Source organism: Bos mutus, chromosome 4 (assembly GCF_027580195.1).
Source record: "Bos mutus isolate GX-2022 chromosome 4, NWIPB_WYAK_1.1, whole genome shotgun sequence".
Taxonomy (NCBI): domain Eukaryota; kingdom Metazoa; phylum Chordata; class Mammalia; order Artiodactyla; family Bovidae; genus Bos; species Bos mutus.
Genome location: NC_091620.1, coordinates 107855611 through 107880052, shown reverse-complemented (window position 1 = coordinate 107880052; position 24442 = coordinate 107855611). Strand labels below are relative to the sequence as shown.

The 24442-nt window shown below is 37.9% G+C and overlaps 1 protein-coding gene across 1 annotated transcript in view; it reads left to right on the top strand.

The window, feature by feature from the left end:
• VPS50 (VPS50 subunit of EARP/GARPII complex) overlaps nt 1-24442 on the top strand; it is a 131780-nt gene that overhangs the window by 89819 nt on the left and 17519 nt on the right. Inside the window, exons 18-22 of the mRNA XM_070369843.1 lie at nt 2119-2295; nt 5726-5844; nt 9150-9256; nt 20323-20444; nt 23154-23234. Coding sequence (XP_070225944.1) covers nt 2119-2295; nt 5726-5844; nt 9150-9256; nt 20323-20444; nt 23154-23234 — 606 coding nt within the window. The remainder of the gene's footprint in view (nt 1-2118; nt 2296-5725; nt 5845-9149; nt 9257-20322; nt 20445-23153; nt 23235-24442) is intronic.

Genomic DNA, 24442 nt, shown 5'->3' with positions numbered 1-24442 from the left:
AGTTTTAAGAACAGATAAATCAGTTTTTTATTTAGTAATCTTTAAAAGCAAACCAGATACATGAAAGCATTTATAAAATAATTAAATTAGGGAAGAGTGCCTTTCCTTTCTTCCTTAAAAGTAATTAATAATAAGCCTGTTTTTACAAGGATGACACTTTTATGGATGTCACAGTCTGTCACTTTTTACTAATTTCAGTTTATACAGTTTAGAAAAACTCTTTTGCCTGCAAAGAGTCACAATTAAAGTAATTTGTTTTCTTTAGATTTCAGAAGAGGGTCCCTGCTTTATTTAAATCTTGCAGAAAAATAATCAGTTATATTTTGATGGTCTTCAGTGAAAATGCTTATATTTGAAGAATATTTGTCATTTCTTAAAGGGTCCAGTAGGTTCTTAATTTCTGCTGCAACTCATAAATTTGTCTGTAATGAGAAAATGGCTCAGGGATAAAAGAGGCATTTACTAAAAAATACCACTAGTTTTTATTAGTTAATTGATTCCTTGAATCCTGTAATGCAATCTGTGAAAATATCTTTAATTGATTTGTTTTTTCTCTTGATTGAAACACAGTGTAGATAAATATTTCTTGTGTGTTAGACAATGTCCTACAAATATCCAGTGTCAGAATATAGTATATAAATTTAGATTCCTTTTTAGAAGGTCTCCTGCAGTTAGTTTTTGCCTCTGGAAGAAATATCTTTCTAGAAGGAATTTTCTTATTCTGGATAAATGTAAAGAATACATGATTAAAAGGATTTTTTTAATGGAATAGTGTTTACACTCATATTGTATAATAGCTTACTTCTTATCCAAGTTTATCATATTGCTTTCCTAAAATGGTGATATTAAATGCAATGAAACATGTTGATTAATAAATGCTTTAAAGATAACAAAATTAATATTAATTTTAACATTATTTTAGAGTTATTAAGAGAGAAGGCAATGGCACCCCACTCCAGTGCTCTTGCCTGGAAAATTCCATGGATGGAGGAGCCTGGTAGTGATGCATGGGATCACTGAGAGTCGGACACGACTGAGTGACTTCACTTTCACTTTTCACTTTCATGCATTGGAGAAGGAAATGGCAACCCACTCCAGTGTTCTTGCCTGGAGAATCCCAAGGGTGGCGGAGCCTGGTGGGCTGCCGCCTATGGGGTCGCACAGAGTCGGACACAACTGAAGCGACTTAGCAGCAGCAGCAGCAGAGTTATTAAATTAAGATGATTCCTTATATTACTTCAAATTCCAGCATTGACTTCAGCATCTCTATGTAAATAATTTTATTTGAATTTGTATTTAGCCATGAATTGTGTGTGTGGTACAGGCACACACACATTCTCAGTCGGTAAAGAATGTGCCAGCAGTGCAGGAAACCTGGGTTTGATTCCTGGGTTGGGAATATCCCCTGGAGAAGGAAATGGCAACCCACTTCAGTATTCTTGCCCATTGGCAGAGAAGCCTGGCAGGCTACAATCCATGGGGTCACAAGAGTCGGACGTGACTGAGTGACTAAACCACCACCACCACCACCTTAACAGAGAAAGATATATGTTGCATGCTTGGTTTTCATTGTATTCACATAGAATATCTTAAATGGTGTAAGCTATTTGACCTGACAACAATTAGCTTTTATAAATGACTCTGTTGATTAAAAGTACCCTACTGGGACTTTTGCTGTTGGGTAAAAAGTTTTAGAATTATCATTTGAATTGAAGCTATTAAAAATTCTGTGCCATTCCATAAAGTAAGCCAAAAATATCTGGATGCACATAGCTCTGTTTTAAGTGATGTCAGTTTACTGAATTGTCTTTAGGAAAACGTTTGAACATGTGTGTGCAAGTTTGTGCTTCAAAAACTTATGAGATTTAAAATGAATAACATAAAGAATCAGGATGGTTTTCTTCACTAACTCTCCGTTTGCACTGATGGAATATGTTTATGTTGCTGTTGTTCAGTCACTAAGTTGTGCCCAGTACTTTGCGACCCCATGAACTGCAGCAGGCCAGGCTTCCCTGTCCTTCACTATCTCCTGGAGTTTGGTCAAATTCATGTTTATATAATTGAATTGTATTGTTGTTGCAAAAAGGAATCTGGCTCATTTCTTTTTTTAATGTCTAGGAATTTAAATTCATGGAACAGTCTCGTTCCCCATCGGTTTCACCCAGTAAGCAGTCATCTGCAACTTCCTCAAAAACGGTAACCTTGTTTGAGCAGTACTGCAGTGGTGGGAATCCATTTGAAATTCAGGCGGACCACAAAGATGAAGAAACAGAAGATGTCCTGGCTTCTAATGGGGTATGTGGTGTTTTTAAAACATACTGTGGAATGTAAGTGGGGTTTTCTTATCGAGAGTGTTGTAGCCAGTGAGCAAGGTAATTGGCTAGATTTGTTCATACATTTCCTGCCCTCCTTTCGTACCTATGGGGCTTCCCATGTGATGCAGTGATAAAGAATCCACCTGCCAGTACAGGAAACACAGGAGACACAGGTTCGATCCCTGGGTTGGGAAGACTCCCTAGAGGAGGAAATGGCAACCCACTCCAGTATTCTTGCCTGGCAAATACATGGACGGAGGAACCTAGAGGCTACAACCCATGGGATCGCAAAGAGTCAGACAAGACTAGGCACACACGCATAGGTTCATATATTTACCACCCACTTTCCTACCTTTATACTTAGGCACCCATGTTACTGTTTGCACTGGAAATGAATGGCTTTCGAGTACATTTTGTTGACGTTGACCTTTTGAATGATGAGCTTTGTCTTTATGTTTACTTATGTTGTTATTAGATTGCTTTATATTCTTATCAGATTATTGATGGAATAGGAGTATAGTTTCTTCACTGCACAGTTAACACGATTTGTTGGATAGATGGGTGTATGTGAGAATAGATCATCTGCACTTTTCTCTCAGCTCTACTCTTGGGCAGCTAAGTGAGTCATTTTGTTCCATATCCCCTTTACTGAGAAAGGGTAATGTCTTATTTGGTTACTGGCTAGGAATATTTTGAGCATTTAGGAGTATGATGTTTTTGTTTTGTACATTTATTTATTTTTAATTGGTATATAATTGCTTTATAATGTTGTGTTGGTTTCTGCCATACATCAATGCAAATCAGTCATGACTATGTATATAAATATATCACCCCCCTTCCTGAATCTCCACCCCACCCTTCTAGGTCATCACAGTGTCACGTTGGGCTCCTTGTGTTATATAGGAGTAGTGTTTTAACAACACTCTGAGCAGTTCAAAAAATGTAAACCCGAAGTAGTGTGAGTTGATGGCAAGATTTGCAGGCAGCTGATGATTATGACTTTTATTGATTAACTGTGTGGCTCTTGGCAAGTCCCTGTGACTCTGTGACCCTCAGTGTTCCCGTATTTACAGTGTGGGAATGCTGGCCTCACCGTTACCCACAGGCTGTTTTCACAGTTTTTAGTTTGGATGTGTCCTTCCGCTCTGCAGAATTTCCAGAGGGACTGGGTACGATTTTTATTTTGGATTTGATGAAGATGTGGTGCAAACTGTGCACATTTGACAAAAAGCTGTTGAATTTGTCTCCATGGTTTTGGGTTTTGTTAGTAAGTGAAACTATCCTTTAAAAAACATGGTCATGAAAATATACCAATATCATGTTTCATCGTGAAGTAGAAATTATTTCATAGTAAACCTTATGTAAAATGATAATTTAGTGATTCTTTGTGACATTTTGTCTCAGTTAATATAGATTAAATGGAAAGGAATTAAGCCAGTCCAATATTTTTGAAATAATGTATCCCTCTGTACTAGTGATTTGTTCATTTTAATCTCCCATTGCCTTTGATTTTTTCTTTGTGGCAGTTGTATTCTATATAAGGTAACCAGGAACACTAAATCTGCAATAGAAAACTGTTACTTTTAGGCAACGTATGGGATTAAGTATCTGCAAGCCTCTGGTCACAGCATTTTCACCAGCTGGTCAGTATACAGCCTTTGTTTTCTGTGTGTTTTAATATACAGTGTCGACTTCTTAACATAGAGCTCACAACTGGCAGCACTATAACCCCTGCCTGAGTGAAGCTTATCTAACACACTTACTCTTGCCATACGGCACCTTACAGTCTTCTTGCACTTGGAAACACTGGACGACACCAGTCCTGGGCTTGGGGGACATTCTGACGGTGAAATCACCGGCGAAATGCACAGAAACGTTAAGAATGTGGCACTAAGTCACCTGTGAAAAGGGCGTTTGTTTACAGCCGAAATAAGAAGGGAGAGGGTGGTTGCCTTGTTGGCTCTCAGTTGGGAGTATGCAGGTGAGGTGACTCAAAAGGCTTCGCTACTCCACACAGAGCACGCATCCGTGCACGACCGTGGAAGTGTTGTGAAGTCTTGATGTTGGGGTTACAAGTTTTATCAGGTAGGGAAACTTGCAAACACAGAATCCTTGAAAATGATCTATGGTGCTGGGCAGCTGACCCTAGTTTATAGAGAACAGTTTTCTGAGTGTCAGCAGAATCACGTTGTGTACAAGTAGAGGAGAATGTCTTCAATGTTTATTTGTATCCATTAACGTGTGAGCTGACCTTCCCAGGTACAGCATAGGTCCTTGAGGGTCAGAGTCCACGTCTTAGAAACAACCTGTCAGAATGCTTTGTTGGTGTTGTTCAGTCGCTAAGTCGTGTGTGACTCTTTTGGGAGCCCATGGACTGTAGCCCACCAGGCTCCTCAGTCCATGGGATTCTCCAGGCAAGAATACTGGAGTGGGTTGCCATTTCCTCCTCCAGGGGATCTTCCTGACCCAGGGATCAAACCCTCGTCTCCGGCTTGGCAGGCGGACTCTTTACCACTGAGCCATCTGGGAAGCCTGTCATAATGCTTTAGACTCAAAAGGTAGTCATTGAATTAGAGGACTAATTTCTTTGCATGTTGTCATCATACTGGTCTTCTCAACTGGCATATGGGGATAAAACTCCTTCATAGAATTGTTTTGAAGAGTCAGTGGGGCAGTTTATGAAAGCACTTAGCCCGGTACTTGGTTAAAACGAAATACATGTTAGCCGTTGTTCAGTCATATTAATTTATAATGCTCATCGGCAGTGATGTGGTGATACTACCGTGCTTCCTTTCTTGCGCGTGGACTCCTCTTCCTCTCCCACACTGCACTGGGCCACGATGCCAAAAAGATGATGAAAAGTCACTGCCTCCCAAGAGCAAATCTGCCGTTTTTGTCCTTGCTCTCAGTAGTCCCTGGACGCTTAGCCTGTTTCTAAGCTGCCCTTGGAATTAAATAATGAATTAGATAGAATGTTAGCATGTGTGTTGTATGTGTTTATTAAGCTGAATTAATACTTCTAGACTGTCAGAATTTTATCCTTCAGCTTTTTATAATAAATTAGCAAAATGGAAATAAGTATGGTGAAACTACTTGAAGAGTTTTTTTTAATCAAACATACACTCTTTTCCTCTTCTAGGGTGTGTGTTGTTTTTTATTTGTTTGTTCATAGGGAAACTTTTTTTTCTTTGGGGCATTTATAAGCTTTTGAACGTATGTTTGTATTTTTCTTTTTTCCTTTGAGCTGGTTAAGGTAGCATGATGATAAAGAAAAGGGAAGGTTAACAAGGTTTTGATGGCAAAATTAAAGCTTCTAAGATTGGGTATTATCTTATTGTGTTGAAAGACTCCAAGAAAGGTTGGTTCTACATTCACACTGTTGAATATACTGTTTTGTTGGGTTTTTCCAGTACGAATCTGATGAACAGGAAAAAAGTGCCTATCAGGAATACGACAGTGACAGTGATGTTCCTGAGGAACTGAAACGAGATTTCGTTGATGAGCAGACAGGCGATGCTCCTGTGAAAAGGTAATTATTCTTAGGTTGTATGGTATTTCACATTTTATGTTACATGCTTAACACATAGGATTTACTTGCAAGGTTAAGAAAAAACAAACCTCAAAAATTAAATTTTCTTTTGGTTATAATGTCACATGACAAGTTAATATATTTTAAAAATGATTCCTGAAAGGCTGAAAATGTAGTTTTTTTTTTTTTTTTTTTATATAATGGGCATAACCTAAGAGCTCTTAATTTAGAGATCAGTAGCTTTTTCAGAAAAACAGACTTGCAATTTATAGAATCAGTACCACCGTGGAAGGCAGTTTATGCCTCACATAGATCAGTTTGTTTCACATTGATTTCCTTTTCCTCAAGGAGGAAAATAGTCATTTGTTTTGTATGTGGAGTTCCTGCCTCAGTCTAGTGAATAGAGAAAAATCTTCCCAGTGTCATTGATATTTGCTATTGGAGCCTTTTATTAATGTTCCTTTTTTTGTACTTGAGTTTTTGTTTTATGATTAACTGTCTTCTTCAAAAACTATGATAACCATATAAGAATTTTTGTCACCTTCTTTAAATTGGGCCTGATTCTGATTTGTGAGTAATGTCATGACTATCAGACACTGAATGACCACAAATATATTTTTAAGGACAGATTTACATACCCTCTTTCCTACCCTTTACCCTCTAAGTACCTAGTTAATACTTGGTTGATTTGACACCTTGACTGATATAATCTCTCACCTCAAAAATGAGCAACTCATATAATTGGGAAAATTTATTTCCATTGGTTTGCACAAATGTATGATATATACATCTGTGATCCATTTTGAACTGAGTAGAACTGTTTTGTTGGACTTCTTCATCAGATGTTTTGAGTATGTTTTTGCTGAAAAGAAAACTAATTAAATTGAACAAACAGCTTCCATTTACATGTGTACATATGTACTCCCATTCTTGGTGGGTTTTACAGCCCCTTAAACTTTGACCCTTAAGAAATATACACAATGTAAACTCCTAATTGCAGCCAGCCAACCAGTTGACAGTTACTGTCAATTTCAACTTCTCAGTGTCTCTTGAATTTATTAAAATTCTTGTATTTCACTGCCACCATCCTAGTTCAAGGAAAAGTGTCTATGCAGATCATTGAATCAATCCCCTTCCCTTGGCTTCCCATCTCTAGTCTTAACCCTTTCTAATCCATTCTTGGATACAAATTTAGATTTTTCTTTCATATACAAATTTGACTGTGCCTTTTTCCTGGCTAAAATGCTTAATGGCTCACCACTGCAATTAAGATAAGGTTCATGCTCTTTGTCATCATGACGTTCCGTTGTTTTCGATGGTCTGGCCTTTACTTTTCCTTCTGCCCATGCATTCTCCAGGCTGCCACTGTCAACTCCTTATGCCTCTCTGAGTATATTGCTTTCTCACCTCTAGCCTTGTTACATGTTGTCCCCTTTTCTTCTGTACTTACCATATATCTTCTGCTTTTCCTTTGAATTTACTACTGTCACCCCAACCCTGCTGCTGCTGCTGCTAAGTCGCTTCAGTCGTGTCTGACTCTGTGCGACCCCATAGACGGCAGCCCACCAGGCTCCCCCGTCCTTAGGATTCTCCAGGCAAGAGCACTGGAGTGGGTTGCCATTTCCTTCTCCAATCACCGCAACCCTAGACTTTACCATTATACTTTATACCTATTTCAGATTCTAAGTGAAGTGTCTTTCATATCTGTAGGTCTGAAATCAGGATGCTTGATACAGTTGATGTGTAATTTCCCTAGAACACTTTTTTGTTTTTTAAATGACGTATCTTCTTTTTTGTTTTTTATTTATTTAATGACATATAGTTGATTTATAATTTTGTGTTAGTTGTCAGTGTACAGCAAAGTGATTCAGTTATGCATATATATGTGTATATATATATACATTCTTTTTAAAAATTCTTTTCCATTATCATTTATCATGAGGTATTGAATAAAATTCCCTGTGCTATACAATAAATCCTTGTTTTTTTATCTATTTTATATGTGGTGGTGTGCATCTGTTAATCCCATATACCCAGTTAAACTCCCCACCACTTCCCCTTTGATAACCATAAGTTTTTTTTCCAATGTCTGTGAGTCTGTTTTTGTTTCATAAATGAGTTCATTTGTATTGTTTTTTAGATTCCACATATAAGTGATATCCTATAGTATTTGTCTTTCTTCGTGTGACTTACTTAACTTAGTGTAATAATCTGTAGGTTCATCCATGTTGCTCCAAATAATATTATTTCATTCTTTTTATGGCTGAATAGTATTCCATTGTATGGGTGTGTTTGTCTGTGTATGTGTGTGTGCATATGTGGGGGTGTGGGTTTACACACACACACACACACACACACACACTTTTATCTGTTCATCTGTAGATGGATACTTAGGTTGCTTCCACATCTTGGCTGTTGTAAATAGTGCCACTGTGAGAATTGGGCTTCATGTATCTTTTCAAATTAGAGCTTTCATCTTTTCTAGATATATGCCTAGAAGTGGGATTGCTGGGTCATGTAACTCTATTTTTAGATTTTTAAGGAACCTCCATATAGTTCTCTATAGTGGCTGCGCTAATTTACATTCCTACCAACAGTGTAGGAGGGTTCCCTTCTCTTCACTGTCTCTCCAGCATTTATTATTTGTAGACTTTTGATGATGGCCATTCCATCTGGTTTGAGGTGATAGCCTCACTGTAGTTTTGATTTGCCTTTCTCGAATAATTGGCAGTGTTGAATATCGTTTCATGTGCCTGTTGGCATCTGTATATCTTCCTTGGAGAAATGTCTGTTTAGGTCTTCTGCTTATTTTTTGATTGGGGTGTTGTTTTTTTGTTATTGATTTCTATGTGCTGTTTGTATATTTTGAAAGGTTAGCCCTTGTCAGTCCCATCATTTGCAAATATGTTCTCCCAATTCATGGGTTGTCTTTTAATTTTGTTTACGGTTTCCTTTACTGTGCAAGATTGTAAGTTTGATTAGGTCCCATCTGTTTATTTTTGCTTTTATTTCTATCGGCTTGGGAGACCTAAGAAAACATTGCTCTGATTCAGTGACACAGCTTCTTTTAGTGGTTGATAATGTGTGAGAACTGAAGAAATACATTATAGTCCTTTATTTCTTGGCTTAATGATTTCTCTTCCCCTCTGTAAGGACCGGAGGATCATCTCTGTATCGCCAACTGATACATGGTAAGATTTTCAATAGCTAATTAGTGAAGGTAGGCTATATCCTAAGCTGAATAACTTATTGACTTACTACTTGCCAACCCTAATTTGAAATCTGTTTTGTTTTCTCATATCAAGTGTTTCTCGAGAGACCCTAAAAAGCAGGAAGAAATCAGATTACAGTCTAAATAAAGTGAATGCACCCATCTTAACAAATACAACATTGAATGTAATAAGGCTTGTTGGTAAGTAGCTATTCCTTTTTTAAAAAAATTATTATAGCAGTTAGATTAGTCTACATTTATTACCAAATGGGTTTTCAATGTGCAGTCCAGTACCCACCACAGTGAAGAATTTAAGATTGTCTTATGTCAGTGCTTTCTCATCTTAATTGTTCCAAATAGTAATACTAATGTCAGCTTTTCTTTTTTAGTTAACTACTAATATTTGTGTCTTCCACTTTTTGTAAAATATTCCAATTAATAGAAATCTAGTGGAAAACTTCTCTGTGTGAGTTAGAGGTCCATATGAGATGATGGTATTTATACAGTTTCGTATTTATACAGTATTTTGTATTTTATTGTTTCACTGATATTCACAGTCTTGTCAGATAGGCAGAGTGAACAGTGATTGTTCTGGCATTTTTCAGACACAAGAGTTCTACAAGCCAAATGTTCACACCATGGGAAGTGTTATTCATATTACAGATAAGACCCTTATTGATGATTTTGTAGAAGGCAAATAACCTAGAAATGCCATATGAAATATTTAAGTTTGAAGATGATAGGGATATTTAATATCGGTACTTCAGCATTTTATATGCTATCTCAACCTTTGTGTCTCACAAATAAGTCTGTACGTTTGACAAATAAGTTATAGAGATGTCTTCTCATGTTAATTAAGTTACCTATACCAGTCAGGAATCTTAGTGACTTCTGTAAAAATCTCTGTGTTCTATTTATGGAGATGATAATTTCCTGTTGCCTAGTTTAATGACTCTTAGCTCTAATAAAAAAAGTTTGTGTTCCCAAAGATAATTTCTAAATTTCATTAATGAATGGGATAAAGATGGAAGTTTCTTTTTTTAGAAGTCTGACTTTCTTTAGGAAAAATAGTGTGGAAAAGTAATAATGAATTGAGCAGAAAAGAAAAAGTTTATATTTTTATGACACAGAAAAATGGCAGATTCTAAAAAGCTATTATATGGCTGGTTATTGCCAGGGAATTAGCTTTTCTTCCTTATCCAAGAGAGCTAACTGAACCTACAATCATGAGTTATTCTCTAGAATTTATAGTCAGAATTGGAAGAATTCTGAGGAGATGATCTTGTATGCTGCTGCTGCTGCTAAGTCGCTTCAGTCATGTCAGACTCTGTGCGACCCCATAGACGGCAAGCCCACCAGGCTCCTCTGTCCCTGGGATTCTCCAGGCAAGAACACTGGAGTGGGTTGCCATTTCCTTCTCCAATGCATGAAAGTGAAAAGTGAAAGTGAAGTCGCTCAGTCGTGTCCGACTCAGCGATCCCATGGACTGCAGCCTACCAGGCTCCTCCGTCCATGGGATCTTGTATAATTTCCCATAAAATGAGGATTTCTTTCTCTACTGCATCTAATATATGTTGGCCATCTAGTAGTCTCTGTTTCATGTCTTGCTATTGCTGAAACCATTATTAGTTTGCAAGACTCCTCATTCTGGTCTTAGACTGATATAATTGGTAGAAATCTCTCCTTCATAGTAAACCAAAGTAACTGTCTAATTCTACCTCTTGGTCTTAGATATGCCCTTAAAAGAAAAAAGAGTTTAAGTCTATACTTTTTTTCTCCTTTTTTCCCATGTGGTCACTTTTCTGATATGTGGTGGTAGCTATAGTGTCCTTCCTTTCCTTTTGCTTCCCTTTCCCCAGTTCATTCTTCAGAGTCAGTGTGCTTAGTTCCTCGGAGAAGGCGATGGCACCCCACTCCAGTACTCTTGCCTGGAAAATCCCATGGGTAGAGGAGCCTGGTAGGCTGCAGTCCATGGGGTTGGGAAGAGTCGGACATGACTGAGCGACTTCCCTTTCACTTTTCACTTTCCTGCATTGGAGAAGGAAATGGCAGCCCACTCCAGTGTTCTTCCCTGAGAATCCCAGGGATGGGGGAGCCTGTTGGGCTGCCATCTTTGGGGTTGCACAGAGTCAGACATGACTGACGTGACTTAGCAATAGCAGCAGTAGCAGTGCTTAGTTCCCTTATATGGTCCTCATTGTTGGATATTCCAAAGTCCTTGTCATCCTTATCAGTCCTCTGTACTCACTGTAGATTACAGTGTCTGGACCACTGCTTGAGATGTAGTTGAATGAAGTCAGTTTGTGCTCAGTTATGTGGAAGTAACAAAACACCCTAAAACATCAGTGGCCTTATGATTTATCACGATGCATATTGACTCCTGAGCCTCTTAGTTCTGCCCCATGTGTGTCTTCATTCTGCGATGCAGGCTGAAAAAGTAGCACTGATCTGGGATATGGGGAGAACAAGAGCTGAGCCATATTATGACTCTTAAAGCTGCCACTCTGATGTGCTGCCCTGACTTCCTGTAACATGTCACTGGTCGTAGCAAGTCAGGCTTGACCCGTGGTAGAGAAGTGAACTTCTGTCGCAGGAAGGAACTGCCAGTCCAGGGCGGTGGACAAGGATGCATAATCCTCTTCCAGGGAGTGGAGGTGGGAAAGAACAGATAGTTGGGGAAAATAATACAGTCAACCACATTAAATGGTAACTTAACCACATTTAAGGTAAGTTATCTCCTTACCTAGTTCACAAAGGACTAGCGGTCATCATTGTTGCCTTCTACCCTAAAAGACATATATTCAGTCAAAGCAAATAGGAAGCCACAACAAAATTGAGGAGGGGAAAATCATGTTTTATTCAACTGTGTTCATGTTAAGTCGCTTCAGTCATGTCCGATTCTGCGACCCTATGGACCCCACCAGGCTCCTCGGTCCATGGGATTCTCCAGGCAAGAATACTGGAGTGGGTTGCCAGGCCTTCCTCCAGGGGATCTTCCTCACCCAGGGATTGAGCTTGAGTCTCTTACATCTCCTGCATTGGCAGGCAGGTTCTTTACCACTAGCACCACCTGGAATGCAGACAAATCAGAAGGAACAACACATTCTGTTTTTCTCATTATTCTAAGAAAGGGATATGATAATGATAGAAGTGTGCTGCTGGAACTAAATTCAGAAGACAATAACAACAAATTCTTCCATAAGGATCACTGACCAACACAGTGGACATTGTTTTTGAACAGTGGCTTTATAGAAACAGAAAAACTTCATTCTGTGGCTCTTTAGTATAGCAGGTGTGTTAAACCCAAGCAGTCCTGAATAGGACTTATTCAGGGAATCTGACCATCGTAATTTCAGTCTTCTTCCCATTGGATCTTTTACTAGAGTTGTCATTAGGGCACAGTGCATAGGATGACCATCTGACTCTCATGTCTTTTCATTTAGGGCTGGGATTAGGTGCTGCCGCTATTCCTCAGTAGACTCATGCCTACCACTTTCTCTCTGCCTGGGGCGTCTATATCTTCATTTTGTACATATTCATAAAGTAGACGGAGAAGGCAATGGTACCCCACTCTGATACTCTTGCCTGGAAAATCCCATGGCAGTCCATGGGGTCGCTAGGAGTTGGACACAACTGAGCGACTTCACTTTGACTTTTCACTTTCATGCATTGGAGGAGGAAATGGCAACCCACTCCACTGTTCTTGCCTGGAGAATCCCAGGGATGGGGAAGCCTGGTGGGCTGCTGTCTATGGGGTCGCACAGAGTCGGACACAACTGAAGCGACTTAGCAGCAGCAGCAGCAGCATAAAGTAGAACTTTAAGGGAACCACTCACTGAGGGGTCTCCGACTAGTAAATAACAGTACTCCATCCCCTGTTGTTATTGCATAGAAATACTTGAAGGTAATACTGGCAAAGCTAATGTCTCTTCTTACAAAGCCAGTACAGTTGTGTAAATAAGCTAGATTAATTTTTGGTGCCTGGGAAGATGAAGGAAGTCATTCTCAGTGGTTGGGAAGCACATTTGAGAACATTAAAGGCGTATACAAAGTGTCCTTTTTAAGTAGTGTTTATTTGGCAGATATTTAGGAGAGATTAGACAAAAAGAGTGTAACGGGGCTCCCCAGTCCTACACACACACACATGCGGGTGGTGCCTAAATCTATTGGAAAGGCTTGGAGTCCTTCACAAGTACAGGGGACCAACCAGAATGCTTGCTTGTGAAAAGAGAAAATCCTGTCAGGCTGAGAATTTCTTGCAGACAGGCAGAGAAATTTTAAGGTGTTTATCTCATCACTGAAGTAGCTTTGTTATCCACCATTTTCTCTACTGGAGGCAACTCTCATGTGAGCAGCTATGGTTAAGTCTGAGGGGCAGAGGATAGGGTGCCAAAACCTATGCTTATAAAACCTGCAGACCTTACAACAAAATTATTACCTTAGCAGCTGGAAAGAATACACACCAACCCATGCACAGGATTTAACATTACCGGCATACATACACAAGGGACGTTTAGTCAGACTGTGGCAGAGTATATGACGGAGGAAACACAGACTTCAGAGGGAAAAAATCTCTTTTCACTGGTATATTCTTATAGGTGGGACATTGATATTTTCATTTTATCACAGAGTGTTTTAAATTGAAAAAGTAATGTGTGAAAATGGTTAAAAATTAAAATACCCCAAGGTAGAAACAAAGCCCTGACCTCCAATTCACCTTTCTCATTTGTAGCATTTCCAGTTGGCCTATATGTGCTATTTATACCCATTGAGGATCTCTCAACTCAGTGCACTGTTCTAAGGAGAACAAACATCCTTCCAGCTCAGATCCTGTTCTTGCTTTTGCCCCATCAGATTGTTAGCTCCTATACAAGAAGAAGAAAGTTTGCCATCTTTGCAGCATATAGAGCACCCAGCCAAATGCTTTTTGCTTCTGTAGCTACTCAATAAATTTTACACTGAGAACTCTTTAATTTTTTAACACACACACACACACTGTCAGCATTTCTTTTTCTTTTTACCTCAAATTCACTTCTCTGCACAGGGGCTGTGTCTCACTGACTAAATCCCCCAGGTCCCCTTCCCTGTGGTCCTCACACTCCTCTCTCTGCATTCCCTACGATGAGCTCGTAAGGCAGGCCCAGTCTTGTTCCTCTGGATTGTAGTCCTTGTCCACTCTTCTGCTTGGTTTCTTCTCCAGCCCCTCTGTGTGCCTCCTTCCCTTGAGTATACAGGACTCAGGGTCTAGATTTAAGGTGAGAGGGTTTTTGTTTTTTTGCTTTTTAAAAAAATTTAAGTATAGTTGATTTACAGTGTTTCAGATGTATAGGAAATGATTCAGTTTCATATACGTATATATAGCACATATATGCACATATGCACATACATATATATGTATATATTTCTTTTTCAGATTGTTTTCCATTTTATAGACTGTTACAAGATATCGAATATAGTTCCCAGTGCTGTACAGTGGGTCCTTGTTGTTTATTTTATATATAATAGTGTGTTTCCATTAAACCCAAATTCTCAATTTATTCTCTCTTACCCTTTGGTAACAATAAGTTTGTTTTCTATGTCTGTGAGTCTGTTTTGTAAATTAGTTCATTTGTATCGTTTTTTAGATTCCACATATAAGTGATATCATGTGGTTTTTGTCTTTGTCTGACTTGACTTAGAATGATCATCTCTAGACCCATCCGTGTTGCTGCAAAGGGTGAGAGAGTTTAAACAGTGCTTCCCGTGTGAAGCTTTTCCTCATCTCCAGATTAGGTTAGATTCTCTTCATGTAATACCCTAAATATATATATGTCTCCCATTTTGCCTTCCTCATGAGTATATTTATTTTATTTAGCAGAGGTAGCTAAGACATTTTGCTCTCTTATTATACGCTATGTAAACATTTGACAAGCATTTTCTCATGAGTTCTTCAGAGTACCTTTTTAATATACAGTCAATTGAAGCCTGGTGATAAATAACATGCCTTATATGTCACACAGGTTGTCTGATCCTAGAGCCGGTAAGCTCTTGACTCCATGCTTCATAGCCCTAGTAGAGGATGTCAGGAGTGTCAGTTCCTGGACAGAGGTCAACACGGTGATAGTAGAGGTTGGAGGCAGGAGTAGGAACTTCATGAAGTTTGTTATTTGGGAGACATCTTTCTTGGTTATCTGGGCTACCTATTAGGTGACTTTCCTCTGTGTTCCTAAAGCATGCTGCCTCTGCGCTTCTGTTGCGAACTCTGGAGAGGAAGAGAGGGTGCCGTGTATCTGAACTACAGACCACATTTTCTCAGCTCAGCTGACTAACTTCGGAACCGTGCTTCTGTATTTTTATCAAGGTGGCTCCTCTCACGGTAACACGGGCGTGTGTACATGCATGCTCAGTCGTGTCCGACTCTTTGTGACCCCGTGGACGGTAGCCCGCCAAGCTGCTCTGTCCATGGGATTCTCCAGGCAAGAGTACTGGAGTGGGCTGCCATGCCTTCCTCCAGGGGATCTTCCCAACCCAGGGATCAAACCCGCATCTCCTGCACTGCAGGCAGGTTCTTTACCACTGAGCCACCGGGGAAGCCTTCACAGTAACACATTAATTAGTAAAGAAGAACCTGTGGTAAAAAGCAAATGTCTCCCACCCACCTACTGCTCCCTCTCAATAGTATGGAGGCAATTTCTTGGTTTGTTTCTGATTGTCTTTCTACTAATTGTAATTTCTCAGAAAAAGGTACTAAGAAGTACATGTTTTGAATCCTTGTCAGTCTAAATATGTCTTTATTCTGCTCTTCATGGAATGACAGTTTAGTTGTGTATAGAATTGTCGACTGAGAATTACTTTTCCTTAGAAAGTTGAAATGTCTGGTGTTCTATTATTCATTTTATTGCAGGTGAATTTCTTCTGTCTGAAAGCTTTTATGGTTTTTCCTCCTGATGTTTCAGAATCCTCTCTGGTGTCTCTGTGAGTTCTTTTTCATTAAGCGTGTTGGGTAGTTTGTTGCCCTTTCAGTCTAATGGTTCATGTGTTTCTCAGCTGTGACTGTTTCTTTGATTTCTGCCTCCCCATTTTCTTTAATCTCTTTTTCTTGGATTTCCCCTCACTCAAGTGTTCAGTCCCTTAAGTTCGCCCTTTACGTCTCTCATATTTCTCTAATATCAATATTTTTCTGTATTCTTGTCTTTTTGCTATACCTTCTGGTAGACTTCCTTTTCCCATTTCTTTAATTTAAAAAAAAATCACATTTTTAGTAACTTTAAATACTTAAGAACCCTTCTATACTCTTTTTCTTCCTGCCATGTTTGCCTATTATATGGCTTTACATAATTACTGTATTTCCTCTTCTTTAGCTTCAGTTGTTTTCTTTTCTCTAGCATCAGCTTTTCTTTTTACTGTCATTCTGAATTTTCCTCATGAGCCTGGTGACTTTCAGTTATTTATCCCTAAAATAGAAGGCCTGGATAGCCATTGTGGGTGTCCTCTGCTGACTAATTAGAACTGTGTAGGAGCTGGCTCTTTCTCCTTAGTAGGTATTCTAACTGGGAACTTTGTATAGAGTAGGGCAGGTCTGGGTAGATGGCAACCCACTCCAGTATTCTTGCCTGGAGAATCCCATGGACAGAGGAGCCTGGTGGGCTACAGTCCACAGAGTCGTAAAGAGTCGGACACAACTGAGCAACTTCATTCACTCACTCACTCACTTTACATTATGGGGACAGATCTCCAGATTCCCAGAATGAGAAAGATTTTAATCTGTAGTGCCAATAGCCACACTAGAAACCTTAGCTTTTCTTTTATTTTTTTAAGTTTGTTCAGTTAAGTGAATTTGCCAGTGTTGGGGGTGGGGGTGTGTTGTTTATTCTTTACTTCTTTTAGAAAGAACTCCTAGGGGGCTTTATTTCGCTTTTGTCTGGGAAGTTCTGGCAGCCTATATAGTAGTCCCCCCTTATGTGTTGAGATATGTTCAAAGATCCCCAGTAGATGCCTAAAACCATAGGTCATGGCAAACCCTACATAGATGATGTTTTTTCTTCTGTACACATACCTGTGGTAAAAAGTTTATAAATTAGGCTAGGCACAGGAAAAGATTAACAAGCCATACGAATAATAAAATAGAAAAATTATAACATATGCTATAATAAACGTTATATAAGTGTAGTCTTTCTCACACAGTACCTTACTGTACAGATTCAGTGCCTTTACCATCTTAGCTAAGCACTTATTGCTTTGGTTGAAACTTTTGCAGTCCAAGGTGTGACAACGAAAACTAGCACAAATTTCTTTTTCCTTCTTCATGGTTTCACAGAAGATTCAATCTTACCACAGATCTTAGCATCCTCAGCATATGATTTTTTTTTCTTTCATTATTAAGTTGTGAACGTCCACCTTTTCACTCAAAGGAGGTACTGTACAGCTTCTCTTTGGCAGATCCGAATTGCCAGCATCACTTCTCTTGCATTTGGGGGCCATTTTAAAGTAAAATCAGAATTCCTTAAACACAGGCACAGAGATACCACAACAGCTGATCTGATAACTGAGATGGCTACTAAGTGACTAGCAGGCAGGATGTGCTGGTCAAAGGGATGGTGCCAGACAGCGTGAGGTTTCAGCATGCTGCTCAGAGCAACACTCGACTTAAAAGTTATGACTTGTTTATTCCCAGAATTTTCTATTTACTGTTCTAGGAGTGAGGTTGACTGTGGGTAACTGAAACCACAGATAAGGGTAGGGGAGGCTACAGTACTGTAACTGCTGATGAGGAACAGTAACTAGGGCGTGTGGACAGGTACTTTGTTCCATATGTAGACCTTCAGTCCATCCATCCTTTCTCAGCCCCATGTCTTGTTCCTGTTCCTTTGCAGTACCTGTTGCTTCTAAGCAGTCACGTCTTACCAGACAGCTTCCACATCCTTTGTGGTTCTCTTTGTCCATCGTCTTGCTCCCATCTACTCTCTGTCACCTAGTACAGACAGGGATTGGGAAACTGTAGCCTGCAGGCCAAATCAGTCTGACTACCTGTTTTTGTAAATAAAGTTTTATTGGAATACACCCATGCTCATTTGTTTACATGTCATCCATGGCTGCTTGTGTGCTGTGAGGGGAGAGTTGAATAGTTGAAACCAAGACTAGCAGAGCTGAGTATCTGCCCCAGAGACTGAATGACATACAAAGCCTAAGCTATCTAGTCTTTGGTCCTCTACTGGAAAGGTTTGCCAACCCCTGGTCTAGGAATGTTTTGAGATTTATCATTTTCTGGTGAGCATACGTACCTGCCTTTACTTTCTCAGCCACTTCTCTTTATAGGAATTTAAATGATTGTAAAATTCTTTTTTAGTTCAATAATACTGAGGGAGTGCATACATTCCCTCAGGCCTCTAAAGCCCTACTCGACCCTGTAGAACTGGAAAGACAGATTTCTTACTCTTCTCTGTGTTAGTATACTGGCAGCCTGCTTCTCAGTGACTGCCTTCCGTGTCTGGCCCTGTGAAGTCATGGAGGGGCTCTGTGAGAGAGCAGGGACTCTGTGTAGTTCCTTGTGTCTTAACACAAGACCGTGAACATAGTCAGCTTTCAAAAAGTGTTTGTTGAATGTACTGAATGATTATGTTTCCTTTTTTTTCAGACTGGTTGGGATCATCTGTTTTTTTTTTTTTTCTGAATGCATATTTAAAATAGCTTTTACCTATTAATTCATTTTTATATCCTTTCTTAAGATGACTTATATGAAGAATGGTTAATCTTATTAGGAATGGAGAGGAGCTTTGTATTCTGGATATGTGTCAATCCAGATGTTGTCTACTATTCACCTTCTAGAAATGTTCTTTTACAGACTAAAGTAATATTATCTACTTTTTCATTTTTTTTTCTTTACAGTATCACATTATTTAATGGGTAAATAGTTGCAGTTTAAATAGTGATGTGTTTGCAGTCGATGAAATGTCTTCATAGTGATCCAGAATGTTCTATGAGTGTATTTTCAAAATATTTTTCAATTGAGATTTAAAAAAATCTCGATTATGTGAAATTATTACAAAAAATAATTCTGAAACAAAAGACTTGTAAACAGGAGTAAGAATAGAATCTAAATTGATGGGTTTTTTTTTTACTCTGATATGTGTGTGTGCTTGTCTTTCTGACCGTCCCATTATTTAAACTCATTTCTTGTGTAAATTAAGACAGATACACTGAGTTCTTAGATAATAAAGAAATGATGTAGATATTTCCATTAGAGTAAATTTGTCATTTTTTTTCTGCTGCAGTTAATATGTTTTCTCTTGAATTCTGGTGTCCTCAATAGTACCGGTTTAAAATGCATAGCAGTTCCATAAAGTAGAGATGGCTCCTGAATGCTCATTTGGAAATAAAGCAAATAGCCTGTTTTAACAACTTCTGCAGAAAAGCATTTTTTATAGATCTGCTTCTTTCCCTGTTATTTCCTTTAAAAAACACAATTCAGTACTCATTATTGGGTGTTATTTGATTCAGCCCATCTCCCATGCACCTTTCAAACACATGAACAAGTTTATAAATGCAGAAATTTGAGGTTTTAAATGTTTTTATGTAACTGTATCATACGTGTAGAGGAAAAAGAAAGGAACACTGGCATCTCCCAAAGGAAGGAATGAGGAGGACGTGTTCTTGGCACTTTGAGACTGTTGAGCTCTGATGTGGTGATAAAGAAATGTTCTTGGCCTCCGATGGCAGATTTCACAGGGCTAGGATCCGGGGGAACGGGGAGTGTCTTCCACATTTTCTTCTTGTTTGTTTGTTTTTTACTTTTGCTACATGTGTATAATATGCTTATGAAAAGAACCCCACTTTTTCTCAGAATACATTGTCTTTTGTCTTATTACACCTAAACATTTTTGAAGAAATTGTTTTAAATGGAATCTCCAAGAGATGAGGAGCTATGTTGGCTTTGTATACAGTGTCATTGTAGAAGAGTTCAGGAGTTCCATAAATGTAAGGCAAACAGTAAAATATAATGACATGAGAAGTTTATATAGGTATTTTTTTTTTCCTTTTTTAATCAGTGCCATCCTGTAGTACTTTCCAAGATGGTATAACTCTTCTATATCAGCACTGTCCAGTATAGTAGTCATTAACTAGAAATAAATGAGCTACAAATAAATGTTGAGTACTTGAGGCATGGCCGATATGACTAAGGAATGTAATATTTCATTAAAAGTATTTTGGTAAAGTATTTTTATGGTTTCTTAATTGGAGACTAACAGATTTTAATTTTGTGCTATTTGTTTTTTTTTTTTTCTTTTCAGGTAAATATATGCAGATGATGAACATTCTTAAGCCAATTGCTTTCGATGTTATCCATTTCATGTCTCAGCTCTTTGATTATTACTTGTATGCAATATATACCTTTTTTGGTCGGAATGATTCAGTAAGTCAGTCTTTTGGGGGAGGAGTCTGTTTCTTTTAAAATTTGTTTTTGTAAATGTAAAGTTCATTCTCTCTGTATAAAATACACAAATAACATTATTTTGAAAATTATCCATCCAAAATGCAACAGAATTATTGATACTAGCTTTTTGTGTGCCCAGTTGCCTTGTGTAAAATATATTAGTTTTAAGCTTTGATATAATAGACATATTGTATGTTATTCACATTTTTGGCAGAAAAAGTGCAGCATCTCTGTCTAACTTTGATGTATTTTGGCAGTGAAAATGTGCAGGTTGCTTTGTTTAAATCTGTCTTGGTGTATATTTATTACAATAAATGAAACATTTTAAATACTGGCTAACAACCATAGCAGGCACTGTACCTTCAGAAGATAATGGCAAATATTTTTAAAAATAATATGAAAATCTTTGAACTGAACCATCTGCCTGCCATAGAATTAATATTTCTTGTACCTCCTTTATGTGCTTACAAAGATCTTGTTGAATTTTATTTTTTTCTACTCCTAAGGAGAACAGCACAGTATTAAGCAGGTAACTGATCTGATATTTGGGAATTCCTAGGTTTTTGACAGATTTTTTTTTTTTTATAAAAGCATAGCATTGGATTTTATGAACATATCCTAATACTAATTTTTCACATACAATATTTTATACCTTTTCAAAAACTTGTGAGTTTTAATGGATGACTATATTCATCATACAAAATACTCATATTTTCACCGTGATCACAAGTATATCAAAGACAGGATCTTTTAATATAGGATCTGCAATCATGGAAATGTTCTATATTTGTACTGCCCAATATGGTAACCACAAGCCACAGTGTCTTTTGAGTACTTAAATGTGACTGGTATGATTGGGTACTGATTTTTCATTGTACTTGATTTTAGCTGGTTTATATTTAAATTAGTCACATGTGACTTGTGACTCTCATATTGGTTAAAACAGTTCTGTTCCGGCTTGAACATTTGTCAGGATAGACCATATTTCTGGGCCATGAAACATGTTCTAATGAGTTTAAAAACCATAGAAATCATATAGGATATATTTTCTGATGTCAATATAATTAAATTAGAAAGAAATAACAAAATGGGAAAACTGAAATATTTCAAAATTAACACACATCTAAATAAAGATTGGGTTAAATAAGAAACCACTAGAGAAATTAGAAACTATTTCAAAGTGAATGATAATGGAAACACAACATACCAAAATTCGTGGAGTGGAGTTAAATCAGTGCTTAAAGGGAAGTGTCTGATACTCAGCTTTACCTCTTCTTTTCCAGTCTGTTTGCCTTATATTTTTTATTCTGTAGGCCTCATACAGCATATATATCTGTATGCTGGAGAAAAATTACAAAAACTTGACCTCCAGCACAACGTGAAATAAAAGTGGTGCGAGCTGACGTCCTGTTCCCTCCTCCCTCATCTCTCCAGGATAGAAAGTGTTGAGCCTTTCACCATTGATTATGATGCCAGCTATTTTATAGAGTCCTATGATCAATGTTGACAAAATTCTCTTCTGTTACTGGTTTTCTGGATTGTGATTATGAAAGGGTAAATTCAGTCATGAAAGGATAAATTCGTGTTATCATGAAAGGATAAAGTTTCTGAATCTAAGCAATCATAACTTTTTCCCCTAAAGAAATGTATTAATATGATGAATTATGTTGGTTAATTTCAAAGTCGTATTTTAGGCTATTAAACCAGTCTTATATTCCCAAGACAAATGCCACTTGGTCATGAAGGAATTTGGTAATATTTTCTTGTTGTTGTTGTTTGTTAAGTTGTGTCCAGCTCTTTGCAATTTCATGAGCTTAGCATGCCAGGCTTCCCTGTCCTTCACTGTGTTCTGGAATTTGCTCAGACTCATGTCCATTGAGTTGCCGATGCCACCCATCCATCTCATCCTCTGTCATCCCCTTCTCTTTCCTCAATATTTTCTTAAGAAAAAAAAAAAAAATTCTGCCCATAAAGTTTATGAGTCTGTAGTTAGGTTTTCTGTGATATCTTTGGCTTAGAAATCAGTGTAATATTAGTCTCATTAAACAATTGGGAAACATTCTTTTTTGTATTTTCTGAGAGTCTATGTAGGGCTAGTACTTTTTGAAGGTTTTTATTAAATTTAACAATTACTTCTAAATATTCTGTTTCTTCTAAGGTCAATTTTTATGAGTTTGTCAAGGAATTTGTCCATTTTATCTGGTTTGGTAAATTTATTGGCATAAAATTATTCATAAAATTCTCTTATTATCCTTTTAATGTTGAAGAATCTGTAGTGTTTTCCATACTCTCATTCTTGATACTGAAAATATGTGTCATCTCTGTTTTTGTTTTTTCTGTGTCAGTGTGACCTTTCCCATCCTTGGGTTCTTTAAGTATATGAAAATCTTTAGGCTTTGCAGTTGAAAGTAGTAATCTGTGGGAAAGAAATTCTGGTGAATTCTCTCCTGATAAATTCATTAGATTGATTGATGTTAGTGTGACACATGTGTCAATAGCTCTCTTGTTCCCTTGAGGGTGAAGATTTGACTTCTTTCCCTAATATTTTGGTAATTTGGTGTTTGGAAACCCTCTGAATGCTAAGAATTTGAGTAAAAACTCAACACATACTTTTCACTACTTTGAAGTTAAAACATTTGCAGGGTTCTCTCCAAAGTGATTTAACGTGCTTTTCGTCGTCTTTTTCAGTTGGAATCAACAGGACTAGGTCTTAGTAGTAGTAGACTAAGAACAACTCTAAACAGGATACAAGAAAGCCTCATTGATCTGGTAAGTAATCAATTGGAATCCATTCTTTTGGGTTATTTAAGATAGAAATTGGCATCTAATCAACTACATGTAAATGTATTTCTATACATATGTTAATTCCTAGTCCACTAATTGTTCCTAGTCCACTAATTGCCTGTAGGAAGTGAGATGGAGGTTTCTTATAGCCAGATGGAGAGAGAAAGCTAGTATACCCCAAAGAATATGATACTGGTTCTGTGTGCAGTGCAGGTTCAAAGAGAACAAAGGTTTATCTTCAGAATTAATGTCTGAGAATGACTAGAGGAGGATGCTCGACTTTGAAGAGCAGGCATGGGGTCAGTGAGGAAAAGGAGAAGGAATGGTATTCACATTAAGGTTCTGAGGCTGAGCAAGGGCCTGGTGGTGGGAGCAAGCCCAGCCCAAACTGACAGGTTTTTGTGATGGGGCATCTGTTTATGACAGAGAGTTGTGTTGCAAAGATTGTTTAAGGACCACTTTGTAAATGTCTTTAACATTTGAGACATTTGGGTTTAATTGGCTACATAGTAGGGAGTCTTGATTCTTAACTGTCATGTGATGAAATAAATGCATGTTTTAAAATGCTGTGTTAGCGAAACTGGGACTGATGCTGTATAGTATTTAAGCCAAGACAAGCATTTAATATAAGAAAAAAATTTTTTTCTTATGCTTGGTCACTGTAGGCAGAGACGTGTGTTCTTCAGTGCTTTTCTCTGCATCCATGAATTTTCATCTTTATTCCTTCACTTACCCAAATAAGCAATCACTTTTGCATAAGCTCTATATTATGAGTATACTTCTTATTGAAGTTTTTGTAATCATTCATTCTTTTAAGCAGTACTTATTTGGAATAATTATTATATATCATGCATTACTATAATAGTGGAAAGGTCATCAGTACACAGAGGTAATTCTCATCTTCTTGAAACTTGCATTTTACTGGGGCAGCGAGACAGATAAATATGTAAGAGTGGCAGGTCCTGATAAGTGCCGAGAAGAAAATGAAGCAGGGTGATGGGACAGTGCTCTTCAGACAGAGATATGAATAAAGTGAGAGAGCTGTGTGTGGATATTTCGTGTGAGCACTGTTTATGCAGAGGAAATAACCTGTATCTGTCTCATCCACTCCCCTTTACATTTGGAGATCTTTTTGCCCAGCACTTATTTTTAAAATACACATTCATGTTCATAGCACTTACTTTTGTACACAG